This window comes from Cebus imitator, unplaced genomic scaffold (assembly GCF_001604975.1).
Source record: "Cebus imitator isolate Cc_AM_T3 unplaced genomic scaffold, Cebus_imitator-1.0 Scaffold511, whole genome shotgun sequence".
NCBI lineage: Eukaryota > Metazoa > Chordata > Mammalia > Primates > Cebidae > Cebus > Cebus imitator.
Window position 1 is genome coordinate 524,219 of NW_016107826.1, and position 15,039 is coordinate 539,257.

A 15,039-nucleotide genomic window follows, 5' to 3' on the forward strand; every position below is an offset into this window, starting at 1 on the left:
GAGGTCCGCTGTGAGTCTGATGGGCTTCCCTTTGTGGGTAACCGGACCTTTCTCTCTGGCTGCCCTTACCTTTTTTTCCTTCATTTCAACCCTGGTGAATCTGACAATTATGTGCCTTGAGGTTGCTCTTCTTGAGGAATATCTTTGTGGTGTTCTCTGTATTTCCTGGACTTGAATGTTGGCCTGCCTTGCTAGGTTGGGGAAGTTCTCCTGGATAATATCCTGAAGAGTGTTTTCCAGCTTGGATTCATTCTCTCTGTCACATTCAGGTACACCTATCAAACATAGATTAGGTCTTTTCACACAATCACATATTTATTGGAGGCTTTATTAATTTCTTTTCACTCTTTTTTCTCTAATCTTGCATTCTCATTTTATTTCATTAAGTTGATCTTCAATCTCTGATATCCTTTCTTCTGCTTGGTCGATTTGGCTACTGAAAGTTGTGTATGCTTCGTGAAGTTCTTTTGTTGTGTTTTTCAGCTCTACCACCTTATTTTTTTTTTTTTTTTTTTTTGAGACGGAGTTTCACTCTTGTTACCCAGGCTGGAATGCAATGGCGGGATCTCGGCTCACCGCAACCTCCGCCTCCTGGGTTCAGGCAATTCTCCTGCCTCAGCCTCCTCAGTAGTTGGGATTACAGGCACACGCCACCATGCCCTGCTAATGTTTTGTATTTTTAGTAGAGATGGGGTTTCACCATGTTGACCAGGATGGTCTCGATCTCTTGACCTCGTGATCCACCCGCCTCGGCCTCCCAAAGTGCTGGGATTACAGGCTTGAGCCACCACGCCCGGCCTTCTACCACCTTATTTATATTCTTCTCTAAGCTGTTTATTCTCGTTAACACTTCGTCTAACCTTTTTTAAAGGTTCGTAGTTTCTTTGCATTGGATTAGAACGTGTTCTTTTAGCTCAGAGAAGTTTCTTATTACCCACCTTCTGAAGCCTGTTTCTGTCAATTCATGAGACTCATTCTCCATCCAGCTTTGTTCCCTTCCTGGTGTGGAGTTGTGATCCCTTGGAGGAGCAGAGGCATTCCAGTTTTTGGTGTTTTCATTCTTTTTGCACTGGTTTCTTCCCATCTTTGTGGATTTTTCTACCTGTGGCCTTTTTAGTTTTTCGGATGGGATCTTTGAGTGGCCGTCCTTCTTTGTTGATGTTGAAGTTATTTCTTTCTGTTTTTTAGTTTTCCTTCAGTCAGGCCTCACTGCTGTAGGCCTGCTAGAGGTCCACTCCAGACCCTGCTTGCCTGGGGATCATCCACAGGGGCTGAAGAACAGTAAGGGTTGCTGCCAGTTTCTTCTTCTATTATCTTCGTCCCAGAAGGATACCCACCAGATGTCAGCCTGAGCTCTTCTTTACCAGGTGTCTCTTTGGATATACAGGGTTCAGGGAGCTGCTTGAAGAGACAATCTGTCCCTTATAGTAGCTCATGTTGCTGAGCTGGGAGCTCCGTCGTTTCCATTCAGAGCTCTGGGCTGGTACATTTAAGTTTGCTGCAGTGGAACTCATGAACTACTTTTTCCCCAGGTGCTCTGTCCTGGGAAGGTGGGGCTTTATTTATAAGTTCCTGACATGCTGCTGCCTTTTTTCAGAGATGCCCTTCCCAGCAAGGTGGTAGTCTAGCCACAGTCTGCCAGCAGAGGTGTTAATGAGCTGCTGTGGGCTCTGCTTGGCTGCTGTGTGAACTTCCTGTTAGAACTGCCTCAGTAATGATGGTCTGCCTCAGTAATGGCTGACGCCCTTCCCCTCACTGAGCTGGACTGTGCTGGTTCAGCTGCACTTGCTGTGAAACTCTCAATCCAGAGCATTTTAGATTGCTGGTCTTTGTGGGGGATGGGACCCACTGAGCCACATCACCTGGCTCCCTGTTTCAGCCCCCTTTTTTTTTCAGTTGAATGGGCAGCTCTGTCTCCCAGGTGTCCCAGGCACCTGTTGAAACAGCTGCCTGGATTTGTGCAAGTTTTTGTGTGGAGACCCACAGCACCAGCTGAAACAGCCGTGGTAGAAACTCGTGGCACTTTTCAGCTTGGGAATCTCCTGGTCTGTGGGTAGTAAAAACTTGTTTGGAAATGCGGTGATCACTCACCCTCTGCGTTCTTCTCACTGGGAACTGCACTCCACAGCTGTTCCTATTCCACCATCTTGGATCTCCCTCCCTGAGTCTTAAACTGCCCCAAGTTCTACTGCACCCCTGCTTTGCCCTCTTGTACCAACCCTACACTTCATCAGATGAGAAGTACTTGGCAGAAAAGGAGCTAGAGGAAACAATAGGTTGTGCCAAAAGCTGCAAAAGACCCAGAAGTCTCCACTGCTGATTATGTGTCTTTCAGCCTATTATCTTTGGTCAAACTTGACTTCTTGCCTTTACAGTTGCAACACAATCTCAACTTTAAAGGGCTTGCAACTGTGTTGGCAATGGAAAGAGACTTGCTTGTATCTTACACAGGTAATTCAACAAGACATTGCAACGTGTTTTCTGAGCTGCACTTGGCATTTTCCTTACACAATCTCAGTACACACCCCACCCTGTCCCATTCACTACTCCCAGTGTGGCCGGCTCCTACTTGTCCCTTCTAACTGGGAGGTTATCCATTAGAAGCCCTTCCCTCTTCAAATATAAGTAACTGTGTATTTCATTTTTTCAAAAAGAATATTGTTCTCAGAAGCTGTAGAATTCATTTTAAAATAAATTTTAATAGTTATATTGTATTTCTTTTTAGAAGGGACATTATTTTTCAGTGCTCTGATATTTCTCTGATTTTTTATAGCTTTCTAAAAATAACTGCTGGTAAGCTCATAAGTTCATTAGTTAATCCCACTGGTACTCAATAATGCATATTACAGACCTACTGATTTTTATATATTAGATTTTCTCAAGAATTCCCTTACCTGTTATTATCAACATAACTATATTGACAGGGTCTTCATTACTTCCTAATTGCCCATGTTTCTTTTTCTTGTTAAAGATCAATTTTTAAAATCAAGCCTTGTCATTTTGAAAATATCATAGAAATATCCTGTTAATATTAATGTGTTTCATATCTTTTTAGTTTCCTGCCTCGTTTATCATGATAATTTACAAAGTTTATTCTTTACCTTTTTCTTTAAAAATGTATTCTTTTGTGGGGGACAGGGTGAGAAGGTATGGGCACAAGTTTGGGTTTTATCTCCCTTAAACAAAGATATAAAAAAATGGTCTTTCACATGCAAAGATGAACAATTGATATTCCCTATTCTAAGCCAAACCCTAGGGTGTAAATTATGTGTAGATTGTCAAAATTACAGGCATACCTTGTTTTATTGATCTTAACTTTATCACACTGTGTAGATATTGCATTTTTTACAAATTGAAGATTTGTAGCAACCCTGTGTCAAGCAAGTCTGTTAACAGTCATTTCAAAAAAAAAAAGAAAATCGGCATGTGCTCACTTTATGTCTCTATGTCACATTTTGCAATTCTTACACTATTTCAGATCTTTTCTTTGTTTTTATATCTGTTATAATTATCTGTGGTCTTTGATGTTAATATTATAATTATTTTGGTGCACTAAGAATCATGCCCATAGAAGACGGCAAAGTTGTTTGACAACTGTAGTGTATCATTGGACTGGCCATTCTCCTGTCTCTCACCCTCTCCTCAGGCCTCCCTATTCCATGAGACACAATGTTGAAATTAGGCCAATTCATAACCATACAATGGCCTCTTGATTAAGCTTAGTGAGGAAGGAGTGTCAAAAGCCAAGACAGGCTGAAAGGTAGGCCTCTTGCAAAACAGTTGACAAAGTTGTGAATGCAAGGAAAAAGTTTTTGAAGGAAATTAAAAGTGCTATCCCAGTGAATACTGAATGATAAGAAAGCAAAACAATCTTATTGCTCATCTGCAGAAAGTTTGAGTGGTCTGCATAGAAGACCAAACAAGCCATAACATTCCCTTAAACCAAAGCTTAATCCAGAATAAGGCCCCCACTTTCTTCAGTTCTGTGAAGGCTGAGAGGTGAGAAAACTCCAGAAGAAAAGTTGGAAGCTAGCAGAGGTTGATTCATGATATTTAAGGAAAGAAGCCATCTCCAGAACATAAAATTAAAAGGTGAAGCAGCAAGTACTGCTGTATAAGCTGTAGCATGTTATCCAGAAGATCTAGCTTAGACCATTGATGAAAGTGGCTACACTAAACAACAGATTTTCAATGTAGATGAGTAATCTGTTGGAAGAAGATGCCATCTAGGACTTTCATAGCTAGAGAAGGTAAGTTAATGCCTGACTCCAAAGCTTCAAAGGACAGCTAACTCTCTTCTTAGGTGCTAATGAAGCTGATGATTTTAAGTTGAAGCCAATACTCATTTACCACTTTAAAAATCCTAGGGCCTTAAAAATTATGCTACATCTACTGTGCCTGCACTCTATAAGTGGAACAACAGAGTCTAGATGACAGCACATTTGTTTACAGCATAGGGTAGTGAATATTTTAAGCCCACTGTTGAGACCCACTGCTCAGGAAAAAAAAAAAAATCCTTTCAAAATATTATCACTCCTTGATAGTACACTTGGTTACCCAAGAGTTCTGATGGAGATGTACAAGAAAATTCATGTTGTTTTCATTCCTGCTAACACAACATCTACTCTGCAGCCCATGGACCAAGGAGTCGTTTCAACTTTCAAGTCTCATTATTTTAGAAATACATTTTATAAGGCTGTAGCTGCCAGAGATAATGATTCCTCTGATGGATCTCAGTACAGTTAATTGAGAGCCTTCTGGAAAAGATTCACCATTCTAGCTTCCACTAAGAACATTTGTGATTCATGGGAAGAGGTCAGAATATCAATATGAACAACAGTTTGGAAGAAGTTGATTCCAGCACTCATGGATGGACCTGTTTGAGGGGTTTGAGATTTCATTAAATGTGTGGTAGAAATAGCAAAAGAACCAGAATTAGAATTGGAGCCTGACAATGTGGCTGAATTGCTGCAATCTCATGATCAGACTTTAAGAGGTGAGCTGTTTCTTATGGAAGAGCAAAGAATGTGGTTTCTTGAGATGAAATGTACTCCTAGTGAAGGTGCTGTAAACATTGTTGAAATGACAACAAAGAATTTTGAATATTGCATAAACTTAGTTGATAAAACAGTGGCAAGGTTTGAAAGAATTGACTCCAATTTTGAAAGAAGTTCTACTGTTGGTAAAATGCTGTCAAACATTACATGCTACAGGGAACTCTTACATGAAAGGCTCAATCAATGCAGCAAACTATGTCAGTCTTATTGTAAGAAATTACCACAACCACCTTGATCTTTAGCAACCACCACTCTGATCAGTCAGCAGTCATCAACACGGAGGCAAGACCTTCCACCAGCAAAACAATTGCAACTTGCTGAAGATTCAGATGATTAGCATTTTTAGCAATAAAGCATGTTTTAATGCAGCTATATACAGTGTCTTTTTAGACATATGCTTTTGCACACTTAGTAGACTGCAGCATAGTGTAAACATAACTTTTATATCCACTGTGAAACCAAAAAATGTGTGATTCACCTAATTACACCATTCACTTTATGGGGGGAGGGTGTAACCAAACCCACAATGTCTTCAAGGTATGCCTGTATTCCATTACCTTTTGGTCTAGGACCACGTAAGATAAAGTGACTAGCAATAATTATAAGACTGAATGGCAGATGAAGAAATTCTTCTAAATTATCTTTTTGGTGATAAGTTACTCTACACTCAGATTGTTCTTCAGTCTGTTTACTGTTTACCGGTAAACCTTACCTCTGGCAAATCTGATTAGTATGTGTGTGTGCATGTGTGTGTGATATCCTTTGAAGAATGATTATTTGCTTTACCAGAAAATCATTCACCTTATTAAGGGATTCACTGAAAAGGTAAATAGCCCATGTCTTCATTTAAAAATAGATTTCATTAACAGAAATTATATTCCCATATAACTTTTTAAGACATCTACTGCATAAAATGAGGTACAGCTACAGAATAATATACATCTGCCAAAGAAAACATCAGGATTTTGGCTGCTAACTCAGTAGCATATTTTTATATACTTTTTGCCCCTACCCCCACAAAAATACTTCTAAGCACTAAGATCAAGTAAAGAGGAGTATGGGCAGGATTGATTTATAAGAAACACTTGAATCAGAGTCATTCATAGACAGAAGTAAGGGGAATAGATAAAACAGAAGATATAGTAATGTTTTTATCTCTCTTATCCTATTCTTTGCTGTTCCACTCTCAGTACTGTTTTCAACCACTTTTTTCTAAATGCTATTGCATGAATATAGCCTCCCTCTTTGTCAGTTCCATTACGAGGCACTTTTTCTTAAATATATAGTCTTTTGGGAAAACAAATGACAAGTTTTAGCAGTTTGATCTTTCTTATCTGATTTATAGTCTCATTCTTGATTCTTAAAGTTTCTAATCCTTTTGACCACTTTTGCCTTATTCCTTTGAAATTTGCTACACAATCATTTTTTAAAACAAGTGATAAGTCAAGGATAAATATTCAGGATGGTATTTTAATTGGAAGATCCCCTGCCTTTTGGCCATTTCACAATGAATAACATCATTGACAAATGGCATTTGTGGAAGAAACATATGAAAAATGAAAAATAGGTATTTTCTACTCTGTACAGGATAAAAGAGATAGCTAGAGTAGGGTTCAGATTATTGGAAGAATTAATCTCTAATATAGTAAGAAAGAATTAAACATTCATTTTTATTTAAGCTGGCATTTGATTACCTCCTACTATAACAAATATTATGCAGTGCTTTTACTATCCTGAAATAAATTCTACAGGTAACATAATCTAACCTGCTTATGAAACTGTTAAATCTTTGTAATGGTCTAGTTAACATGTAGAAGGAATAAAAGTAATTCATAATAAAAAATAATATGTATTTCAATATTTAAAGTGCTCAGGTAAATCTACATGAAAAGATACAATGAAGTAGTCAGATACTTGGTCCTATACATGGAATCATCATGAATTGGACAGCTACAAATGTGGGCTGATACAGGTATGCTTATTGGCAACTCAAGTACCATGGGCATGGTGCCATCAGTTACGAGATTTTTTTTCATAGGGTAAACCACTCTTGGTAAGATTCTGAAAAACATAAAATGCACAACTCTTTCAACTTATGTGGTAGTTGTATTCCCGGAAAAGTCAGTGTATATTAAAATCATGCAAAAAGTATTTTAAGATTATCTGTAAAACATTTCAATTCTAATCCATATAATTATAAACAGGTTTTCAACTACATGAATAGCTGCTGAACATTTGAAAATCATGTGGGATGCAGAACAATTCTGTACTACCTTGCAAATTACAGGATACCCACTATCCTTGACCTTCTCCCAATAAATGCCAAAAACACCTTCCAGTCATCTTGACCACCAAAAATATCCCTACAAATTTCCAAAATGCTTCCAGAGGCCATTATCATCTCCATTAAGAACCACTGATTGAGCAAAGGTATTTTTTTTATAATGAAGCACTACGATCTTTTACATTTTACTTTTTTTTTTTTTTTTTTTTGAGATGGAGTCTCACTCTGTTCCCCATGCTGGAGTGCAGTGGCACAATCCTGGCTCATGGCAACCTCCACCTCCTGAGTTCAAGCGACTCCCCTGCCTCAGCCTCCTGAGTAGCTGAGATTACAGGCATGTGCCACCATACCAGACTAATTTTTGTATTTTTAGTAGAGACAAGATTTCACCATGTTGGTCAGGATAGTCTCAAACTCCTTACCATGTGATCTGCCCACCTTGGCCTCCCAAAGTGCTAGGATTACAGGCATGGGCCACTGTGCCTGGCTACATTTTACTTTTATAGTGAATTGATTTCATAGACTAGGAAACTGAATTCACGCCAAAGGTGAATTATCTAATTAGACCAAGCCTGCCATTCAAAAATGATACCAAAATCATTCCTCGAGAACTTGACAGATATTTAATGTGGAAAAACCTTTTACTCCCTATATTTTGTGAGCCTCTCTAAATTAGGAAAAGTTTGGGTTTGAAAAGTGGAGACTTTTGATAAGGGTAAAGTGGTGGTAGTGAAAAGACTAGGCCCTGACTATAAAACCATGTTTATCTCCTTCAAATAACAAAGATAGTCCCAAATAAACTAGTTTCCCTGTGACTTCTACATCATTGTATTTTATTAATAAATGGCTGCTTTTTGACTAAACTTCCACCTTTTATATGCTTTTGTGAACAGATAATGTAGTGGTCTAGAGTTTCTGTACTGATGGAATAAAAAGCACCCCACTTAATGTCCCCTGAAGTGATGCATTTTTTAAGTAGTAGCTCTCAAAAGTTTCCATTTACTGAGCATTGTTGTGGATAGTTTCATACTGATTTGTAAATATTTTCATTCAACTTTGGCCCTAAATTTTTGAAAATGATGTCTAAACATATTCTTGAAATGTATATCTGCAGTCCCAGATAGATGTGCAGTTATTCAACCTCCAAATTATATTTTTAAAATTATTCCAAATCTACTTCCAAAAATTTAGAAAAGATATTTTTGTATTACATATTCATGTTGTCATTCCTTAGTTTAGGGAGAATTCTCTCCCCTCCACCCCATTCTCTGTGATTCAGTTGCTAACCTACCTTATTACCTTTACTCCTAGCAATTTCCCTTCCTCTGACAGAAGCACACACTCTCATTATTTATATTCTTAAATTATAAGAATAAATGTTGAGAGCCAATGCAAGTATTCCGTTATCTCAGAGACTCTGGTCTTTTCAGTCCAGGACTAATCAAGCAGAGAGTCATCAAAAGCTAAAACTAAAAAAAGCTTTTGTAGTGATTTTATCACCAGGGAAATCTGTTCATCCTTCAGAAGGATTGTCACCAGTAAAGAAGAAATAAAGGAGTTAAAATTGCTTCAGACCATTGACTCCGTAGGTCCCTCTAGATTCATAGATTGAATTGGTTTTCAAGGGATGGGAGGAATTATGAGGGGAATTCCCTGAGAAAGCTTACAAATTGATCATAGCCTTGGTAACACTAGTAGGTGTAAGTGTGATCACTATGGGGGAAATGCCAAATGTGGCTGGAAGCTTGGGAAATGGGAAGGAAAGGAGACAATTAACACCTTTTTTTTTTTTTTTTGGCTTATTGTATTTGGAGGTGGGTGTTGTCATATAGTATGCATCTGAGAATGGTCTTTCAAAAGGAATTAGAATTGATTTTAAAATATCTTACCATTATAAGTGCAACTGAGTAGTTACTACTGAAGTGAAACTAGGGTTGCAAACACTGTAGAATAGACACACACATTCGATAAACCTATCCAGAAACTTCTCCTCCTGGATATACCCACAAATATCATTTAAAGTAGGCATGTCTGAGCATATGTAGAATTGCTCACTTAGGTTTGGAAAATATAAATACTTCCAAATTCAAAAGAATCCTTTAAGATTGTCATTTGAATAAATGATTAAAAATGTAATAATATCTAGATTTTATGTCTTATACACCTATTGATGCAGGCAGATGTATATATATAATTTTTCCCCAAGAATTCTATTAAGAATTGTCAAAATCCAGCCAGCACTTGAGGATTTACCAAGATAAACCTACATTCATCCCTCCTTCCTATTGAATAACAATGAATTTTGCCCAAAATGAGTAAGCAGATAAAGAAATGACCTCATTTTTGTCTGAATAAGTAGCATTGGGGGATATGACTTTAATACTGGGTCTTAGTTTCAAATTCAGGTTCATGAAGCCAATCTGCAGAGGAAAGGAGGACACAGAGAATCCTCTGGAGAGCACCGATAAAGAGAGGGGTTCTCTAGTAGGGCCAGCTCCCACAGCTAAGTCACAGGCACAGACTGTAGCTTTCTGCTCTCTGGCCACCGCAGCCTTAGCATCCTTATTGTTGTAACTCCTAGATTGTGATACTGTCACAAAACTGTTGCTAGGCAACAAATGTGGTTACCAGGTCTCAGCGAATAGCTGAAGGGGAAAGCAAAGTGTTGCACCATTGTAGAGTAACCATAGCAATGACCTACTATTACAGACTAAAGAATTATCATTAACAATGTTAAAGTATCAGACAGAGGCCCTGAATCCGGCGACTTCCAAGCGGTATCTCTCTGCATAATTGAGTGATCTAGGAAGAGATTTCAACTGTTTAAAAGCTAGTCACTCATTATTTCATGGAAGTCTAATTATTTTAATTTTTAATTTTAAAAAGTGCTCAGGTACGAAGCCACTTGTAAAATGCTACATAAGCCATCACAGGGAGTCAAAAATAGATAAATGTATTTCCTCATCTGTTGTTATGCCTGCATCCGTGTTATCTGCTGCCTGTATTAAACTGAAGGTCGATTTGATTTGAAAAATGCTGTACATTAGTAGTACATCGAAACCACAGAGAGAAGCTGTAGTAAAATAAAATAACCCCATAAATTGGCAACTAACCTGCATTTTCTAAGTTGAATTCCTCCTGACAAAATGGGAGGCCTAGATGCTCTTTTAGTAGTCACTGCTTTGAAACCTTTTTTTTTTTTTTAAAGCTGTTCTAAATTTACCCCTTAAAATCTGTAAAAATGTCGCCTGCTAGGACACTTCAAGGCATCATTCTTTTTGAATGTGGTCCTTCGTTAAGCGTCCCGTATGATTTGGTCCTAGTGACCTAGCTGAGGTAATCGTGTCTAACAGCATAGCTTCCGGGAGCGGCGAGAAAAATCCTCCCTCCCACCCTTGGGAAGCAAGGAAACGGGCGCTGTGGGGTGGGTGGGAGCCGATCCCGCGCGCAGGGGAGACCAATCTCCGCGCGCGCCGAGTCTCGGGAGGTGGGTGGTTTCCCGGCGGGAGAGGGAGTGGCCCTTCCCGCCCAGCGCCTCCATTGGCCCAGAGGGGCGGAGGCCCCGGTGTGCCCGACCGCGCCTCGGGCTACCCCGGGACAGCTCCGAGCCGCGTCCCCGCGTCGGGAGAGGGCTGGGTACTCAGGCCGGAGACGCCCGGAAGCCGCGGATAGCGAAGTCTGCGTTCCTCTGAGCCCCCGCAGCCTTAGGTGTGCCCTGAGAGGTGGCGGCGCGCGCCCGCGAGGGGGCGGGAGCCCTGGCTGAGGGGCGGGACGCGGGTGGCCGGGGCGGGGCAGGGGAGGCTGGGAGCCGGGGCTCGGCCTGGCCCTCGCAGCCCTCACCGCGTCCGGCGGCGCTTGGCCACCTGGTAACCGAATGTGTGGTTCTTTGCAGGCACCGACCGTCATGAGCTAACTTCCTGGAAAAGCTTCCCATCTATTTTCAAATTCTTTACCGAAGCCTCAGAGGCCAAGACCAGCTCCCTGAAGCCAGCTGTGACGCGCCGCTCGCACCGCCTCAAGCACGAAGAGCTGTAAGAGGAGCTAGCGCGACGGGGGAGGCCGCCGGGAGCCGCCCCGACGCACGCACCCGCACGCCTCCTCACTGCTTTTGTCGTCGAGCGGACTCCCAGCCCCTCATTAGATTGTTTTCTTCCCAGAGCACAGGGTCGTGATATATACATCTAAATAGCGTTTTGCATTATTTCTAGATGAGTGCAACTGTCAAAGCAATATGGGTTCACTGGTTGTGCTTCCTGCGGGCTGAGCGCGGGCTGAGCGCTGCCCGAGCGCTGCCCGTCAGCGCTCAGATTAAGGCTGACAGCGCCCTGCCTGGCGCGGCCGGCGCGGCTCTAATTGCCCTGACGGAGTCCGTGCGGGCGCTGCGGGGCGAGCGGCGTCGGCGCGGTCCTAGCGCCCGCCGCAGCGCAGCCGCTGCTGCTTCCCCCTCTTTAATCATGTCCATCTTTCCCCGCTCTCAACCAGAGCAAACTTTTATTCCAGACTTCAGATTTCCATTTTAAATAGGTTTTTCCCTGAGGACATCTTATTACCCCTCGCTTTTTTTTTTTTTTTTAGGAAGTTCTGCACACACACCCCAAGCCAATTTCAAATTCAGAACATGAATGCAATGATGTAGCAGGTAATTTGGGGAGAGTAAATTGTTCTCTCCCTGTTTTCCTTTAGGGACCAGAAAAAAAAAGAAAAAACTTTGCATAAAAATCTATAAAGTACTGAATCCGCATTACTGCTGAAAATCCTTTTGCCAGCTGATTGTGAGAGTTTACACAAGTTTCTGATTTCAGAAAAGACTTAAAACCAAAACAATGATGGGCAGATCTTTTAATTGTAGGTGTGTAAAGTCCCATTTTCAGTGGAATTTCCAACTGTTGTCGCTGGAATTGACTTTACTTTTTAAATACATAATGTGTACTGAGTGGTACTGTAATTTAGATGTAACACACTTAAGTTTTGCTTTTCAAATCTCTCTGTGGAGAAAGATTGTTGTTAATCCTTTCCAGAATGATCTATTCTGAGCTTTCCTGGAGTTAGGCTCTTCTAGGGATAGAATTTTTTTATTGTCATCAAGAAACTAAACCTGTGTGCTCTGCAGCCTTTTTCTTCTGAAAGGCTAAGTGGGACTAAAATGATCCTTTTAGTTTCCTGCTTTAACAAGAAGAGAAAGACTTGGTGTGAAATAATTTCTTCTCTCAGTCCAATGGTATAATTTTTAGCACTCCACTTCCTCTGTAGGGTTTAGCCCTACAATTTTAACAATTAAGTATTTTATTCCAGCGAAGATGTGGCCAACACTGTGAAATACAAGAGATGTTAAGGTTTTGCTGACTTTTGATTAAGATATTAAATTTTCACATTATTTTTTAATTATTTAACAAATTTAATTATCTAGTAAAGATTGTTTCTAATACACGAGAACCTGAATTTAATATTTTCATCCTTTTTTAAAGTGTATGCAACAACTAATATGCCTGCCTTATGTACCCAAAATGACTTAGAACTGTCTAATGCCTCAGAAAAGTAACTTAAAATCAGCCACCTCGTGCATAAATGTTTTTATATTGTGAACCAATTTCAACAAGTTTAAAAACTGTTAATATCTCATTGCTGTGTTTGACATACAAGTACATTCATTAGTTCTATAGTTTTAATGATGACAAAGTGATCTGTTTTCAGTAGTCATGTCTGCATATCTTTTGGTGTTATTTAAGCAGAATCAACTATAGGAGGAAAAATCATTTTATTCAGCTAGTGGATGACTTAAAATGAGTAAGCCTCAACAACGTGAAGCACATTTGTCTATGATATTGACCCTTTTTATCTGATCTTTACTATTTTAGAAGTAGTGGTGAACTGTGTAAAATAATGTCATCTTCCAGTGAGAAATTCAAGAATTGATGTGGATTGAATATATTTTTCAAGGTGTTATATTGTGTCGTGTTATCAGTATATGAAAATGTTCACAGGAAACCATTTTATAACATTAAAAAAAACACTTGTGCAAGGCTAAATTTGTGAAGCTTCTTCACCTGAATCAGAGCAAAATAAATATACTCAGTTATAAACCAAATCACTCCTATTCCTTCTCTCAAATCATCTCTCCTCTTTTTAAACCTTTAGCTAGAATAAATCACTATTTAATTGCCTCTAATACTTTAAAACTACTGGATGGTTAGGCCTTGTTTAACTATCTATAGAGAGCTATTTGCAAACTTAAGTTGTGTAAATGTAATTTCTACTTGTGAATCTGAGCTGTAGCAGCCCAGAGGGAGCTGGGCAAACCATTTTAGACCACCAACTGGTAAGTGATCCGATTCTTTGTAATGTAGGATTTTTTTAACCTGTTGATTATGGGTTTGTTGATATAAATGTAATAATACTGTTCACCTCTATTTTCGTGGAGTAACAACCAGCAGTTGGTAGTAGCCCACCTGCCTGAGGGTGGCCAGTGTTAACAATATTTTTGCTCTGATCTTCCCCATTTTTGTTTTCTCAAACAGGTTTTTAGGAGAGTGGAGATTTAAAGTCAGGATGTGGGCTTTTTATTTAATTATATACTTAATTCTTAGAACAAGTAGAATAGGAAAGGAATGACTGATAAGTCTAAGATTCAAAATAGTCCTGTCGAAACTTAAAGGCCAGATTATTGCTTTGGAGCTTTCTGAGGTACCTAGCCATCCAGTTGTTAAACGTTTTCATGGATATTTGAAAAGAAGACCATGTACTTGTAATAACTGTTCTTTTCTCCAGTTTCTGCCTTGTGCTTTGACCTGGATTGCATTATTATTGTTTATGTGAAAACAGAAAAAAAGGAAAGCACAAGCTTTTCCTATATATTTCCATTTTAAAATAAAAACAATTTTTTACCAACAACAGCGGTGTATTATTCTTTCTCAGAAGTTCCCTTATTCACCAACTGTATAGAGATTTTTTTTAAAGCAAAAACATAAAAGGAAGGATGAGACAGCATCCATCAATATTTTAAACCTTATGGCTACTTTTTATTTCTGTTCTTATTGCTGTAAGGTAATATCCTAACTTCAGTTGAGTTATTATTTGGCTTGCACCTTTTACAAAGCTAACATTTATAAGACAGTTGTTTTTAATATCTAAAATATCTCCTTAGCAAGGAAACCTGAGCAATCTGTCATTAAACTATTGTTTTATGAAATAAACTTGAATATGCCATAAATAAATGTGTTTTCCAAGAGGAGTCTGGTGAGATTAAGTTGCCCCCAAGTTCGTGTATGTAGGTTCTTGATGTACTGTGTTCAGTATGAAAATAACATTTCTTTTACAGCTATTCCTTTCTTAAAACCTTTTAGCTCCTTTTAGAGATATGTTAAATAATTATCCAAGCTAATAAGTTAGATTTTGTTTGCTCCCCTGGGTTTTTTGCAGTTCCAATATAAAAACACGTTGTGTCTCTTGTTACAGTCATATTTTTTACTGTAAACTGACAGGATCCTGTTGGTGTCTGTAATCCTAATTCATTTAAGAAAGACTACTACTACAGAAAGTGTAAAAATTTCTCAAAAACTTTCCACATGCCTCTGTGGAGAAAAATAAATGTCTTTAAATAAATGAGACATTCTCATCATTGAAATATGGGTGGCAAAAAGGGGGATGATGGTGGTGGTTATTTTATGATTACTTATTAGTGGCTGTAATAATATAAAATAA

At 39.2% G+C, this 15,039-nt stretch overlaps 1 protein-coding gene across 9 annotated transcripts in view; it reads left to right on the forward strand.

The window, feature by feature from the left end:
- FAM172A (family with sequence similarity 172 member A) overlaps positions 1-14,940 on the forward strand; it is a 508,558-nt gene extending 493,618 nt beyond the window's left edge. For all 9 annotated transcript variants that reach the window (XM_037733283.1, XM_037733284.1, XM_037733288.1 and 6 more), the window contains one exon: positions 11,234-14,940. In XM_037733283.1, coding sequence (XP_037589211.1) covers positions 11,234-11,376 — 143 coding nt within the window. In that variant the 3' untranslated portion in view covers positions 11,377-14,940. The remainder of the gene's footprint in view (positions 1-11,233) is intronic.
- Positions 14,941-15,039: the final 99 nt, after the last annotated feature.